Source organism: Fonticula alba (assembly GCF_000388065.1).
Source record: "Fonticula alba strain ATCC 38817 unplaced genomic scaffold supercont2.7, whole genome shotgun sequence".
Classification (NCBI taxonomy): Eukaryota; order Rotosphaerida; family Fonticulaceae; genus Fonticula; species Fonticula alba.
In genome coordinates, this window is record NW_009242977.1 from 10,319 (window position 1) to 13,499 (window position 3,181).

General features: G+C 63.7%; 1 protein-coding gene across 1 annotated transcript in view; it reads right to left on the minus strand.

The window, feature by feature from the left end:
• H696_04194 (hypothetical protein) overlaps window positions 1-3,181 on the minus strand; it is a 5,818-nt gene that overhangs the window by 2,123 nt on the left and 514 nt on the right. The window contains exons 2-10 of the mRNA XM_009498071.1: window positions 2,870-3,160; window positions 2,482-2,722; window positions 2,028-2,242; window positions 1,774-1,900; window positions 1,557-1,663; window positions 1,343-1,429; window positions 988-1,206; window positions 567-885; window positions 27-240 (exon numbers count right to left, since the gene is read on the minus strand). Of these exons, the coding sequence (XP_009496346.1) occupies window positions 27-240; window positions 567-885; window positions 988-1,206; window positions 1,343-1,429; window positions 1,557-1,663; window positions 1,774-1,900; window positions 2,028-2,242; window positions 2,482-2,722; window positions 2,870-2,944 (1,604 nt within the window). The 5' untranslated portion in view covers window positions 2,945-3,160. The remainder of the gene's footprint in view (window positions 1-26; window positions 241-566; window positions 886-987; window positions 1,207-1,342; window positions 1,430-1,556; window positions 1,664-1,773; window positions 1,901-2,027; window positions 2,243-2,481; window positions 2,723-2,869; window positions 3,161-3,181) is intronic.

The following is a 3,181-nucleotide window of genomic DNA, read 5'->3' on the forward strand; positions in this document are numbered from 1 at the left end:
GGGGCGGGGCGGGGCGGGGGACATACCGGCTGTCGAGGAAAGCCACCAGCGTGGCCTCAATGTACTCGGTGAAGACGCCAAAGAACTGGGCATACCGCACGGCGTTCTCGAAGAAGAGCAGCTGCACTGCCGAGTGGGGGTACGACACGATGTTGCTGGTGATCATGGAGTGCAGCATCGCGTGCAGGGAGAAAAGGGCCTGCTCCTCGGGGGGGACCGTGCGCGAGAAACGCAGCGAGGCTGCAAGCGCGCAAGTGGACGCAAGAGTGAGTGGGGCGTCGGGAGGAGGGGAGTCCTTCTGCAGATGGGCAGAGAGCGAGGGGTAGGACCAAAAGGCCGGAGGGCCGGGCGATCAAGGGGGGGGAGAGAGAGAGAGAGAGAGGGGGGGGGAGGGAGGGAGGGAGGGAGGAAGGAAGAGAGGGAGAGAGAGAGGGAGAGAGAGAGGGAGAGAGGGAGAGAGGGAAAGAAAGAGAGAAAGAGGGAAAGAAAGAGGGAAAGAGGGAAAGAAAGAGGGAAAGAAAGAGAGAAAGAGATGCCGCCACGTGCGGCCGGTCGCACACACGCACTCTTGATGCAGTCACTGTAGGTATACAGCAGGAAGAGGGCCAGCTCCGCGTCCTGGTACGGAGCCGATGGGTTCGACAGGACGGCCAGCACGTTGCGCTCGACGAAGCTCACGAAGATCGATTGCTGGATGGAGCAGATGTGGTCCAGCTGGATCTTGATTGTCCGGCGGAAGTCGTCCACCTCCTGCCGGCCCTCATCGTCGTGGCTGAAGTCGAAGTCCGCCGGGAACTTCAGCTTCGACACCAGGATCTGCAGCAGACGCTCCAGCGCGGCAAGCTGCTCCCCAGTCAGGGGGGTGCTGCGGGCCGACTGGCGGAGCTGGAGGGGTTGAAGGAGGGGGGGAGGGAGGGAAGGACATGTCAGCGAACAGGCGGATGGATGTACTCCAGCAGATCGGCCGGCAGACACAACGGCACACACCAGCACCAGGAAGGCCTGCGAGAATTCGAAAATCACCCCGAGGTCCGTGTCCTCCGACTCACCGAGCAGCTTGTACAGGACCGGCAGCAGGGACTCGATCACGGTGTACACCTGCGCCTGGTAGGCCTTCTCGCCGGCCAGCTCATTCCAAGAGGAGATCAGCGAGACGGCCGTGTCATTGAAGAGCTTGATCACGGGCTCGCTGATGTCGGAGGACTTCTGCGCGGCCCGACAGCCCGGGGTGAAAGTTGCGAGGCGAGACAGAAAGAGGGAGCAGAGTCAGAAGGAGGGAGGAGGGTCAGAACATGGCACTGGGGGCAGGGCGGGGCGGGGCGGGGCGCAGGGGAACACGAACCATGATGAAGGCCTCGAAGATGTTGTGAAGGTGCAGCTTGTCCAGGAGGGCCAGGCGAGAGAGGGGGGGCATGCCCTTGAGGACAATCTGCCGATGGACAAGTCAGTCAGGACATGCGCAGGGCCGAGGAGAGAGGCAGCACGAGGGGGAGCGAGGGCAGCAATGGAGAAAACACGGGCCGGTCGGAGGGGGCCCTGTGTGGGGAGACACGCACGCCGTTGACACATTCGCATGCGGCGTCGCGGAACTGCTCGGACTTGAGGAAGCTGCTGTAGGCCGAAACGAAGTTCGGCGTGACGACCAGATCCAGCTCGATCCAGGCTGTGTGTGTGGGGGGGGAGGGGGGGGGCAGGGAAAAGACGGTGAGTTGGCGACGTGACCGGGTGTGCACAGGGAGGGGGGGGGGGGGCGGATGGCTGGCTGGCACATACAGACATAGATCCCGATGACGCTCAGGCAGAGGTTGATCAGGCCCGGGTCCGAGGAGTGGTATGTCCCGAGGATGAAGTACCAGGAGTCCACCAGCTGGGGGACATCCGTGTCGCGCATGCGGTCCTTCTGCAAGTGGGGCCCGGCCAGGGTGTTGGTAGGCGGTTAGCATACACCGCGGATGGCCAGGGGAGGGAGGGGGGGGGGACAAACTAGCGCGAAATGCCCAAGCAGGCGGCGCCTGCTGCCAGCGTACGATGTTGGTGGCCAGCGCCGCCTCGGTGGGGAAGCGCTGGATGTCGCGCGAAATCAGCTCCTGATCCAGGATGATCAGGATGCGCAGGTACATGTCCACCATGGCTGGGCTCTGGTGGATGAGCGACAGGATGTCCTGGAAGAAAGAGCCCCAGGAGGTAAGGTATTCATGCATGAAGATGTGCACCAGGACGGTGAGGAACTTATGCTTGAAATCTAGAGGCCGGCAGGGGGTGAGTATGTGTGTGTGTGTGTGTGTGTGTGTGTGTGAGGGAGGCGGAGAGGGGGAGGGAGCGAGGGAGAAAGAGGCAAAGAGAAACGGAGAAGAACAAAGAGACAGAGAGGGAAAGGGGGAAAGAGGAAGAGACAGAGACGCAGACGCAGACACAGACACAGACACAGAGAGGGAGGAGGAAATGGGCGAAGAAAGATCGTGAGGGTGGTGGACCACGCACAGACAGGGTCATTCGCGTGGGCAGTGGCGAAGGACGAGAGCCACTGCATCAGGGAGTTGCGCAGGGAGAGACGCTGGTCGGTCGGGATGGCCGCATACCGGAACTGCACGGCATCCTGCAGAACCTGCAGGCAGATGTAGAAGGTCTCGCCGCGGATGCCGGCCGGGCGCTCCAGGAACAGCTGCAGGCAGAAGCGCCAGCCATCCGGCGCGAGACGGATCATCTCCACATACTCGAGGGCCTGGTACCAGATGGGGCCGAGGGGCAGGGGGAGGGCGGAGGGCGGAGGGCGGAGGCAGGTGTCAGCCGAGCACCGGCCAGGGGGGGGCCCCGAGGAAAGAGGTCATGGTCATGGGGAGGAGGGGAGGGGCGGGAGGGAGCCACGCACCTGGGCCTTGACGTCGGCCGGCGAGGCCGAGTCAAAGCAGAGAGCGACCGCCTGGTCGAACTTTGCGTAGTCCATGGCGGTAGTTGCGTGTCGGGGGGGACACACCGAGGAGAGGCGAGCGGGAGAGATGGAGAGTAAAGGGCGAACCGGGCGCGCGTGCGGCTATGTCACACTGCGACGGGGCGCGCAAGAGGAAGAGGAGGAGGAGGGCAGCGAGCGGCCCGATGGATGGCTTCTCGGGTGTCGGCCGAGAGAGGTGTTGGGTGATGGCCCCCCTGGGAAGAACCTCGCCTGCGGGCCGGGGGGGGGGGG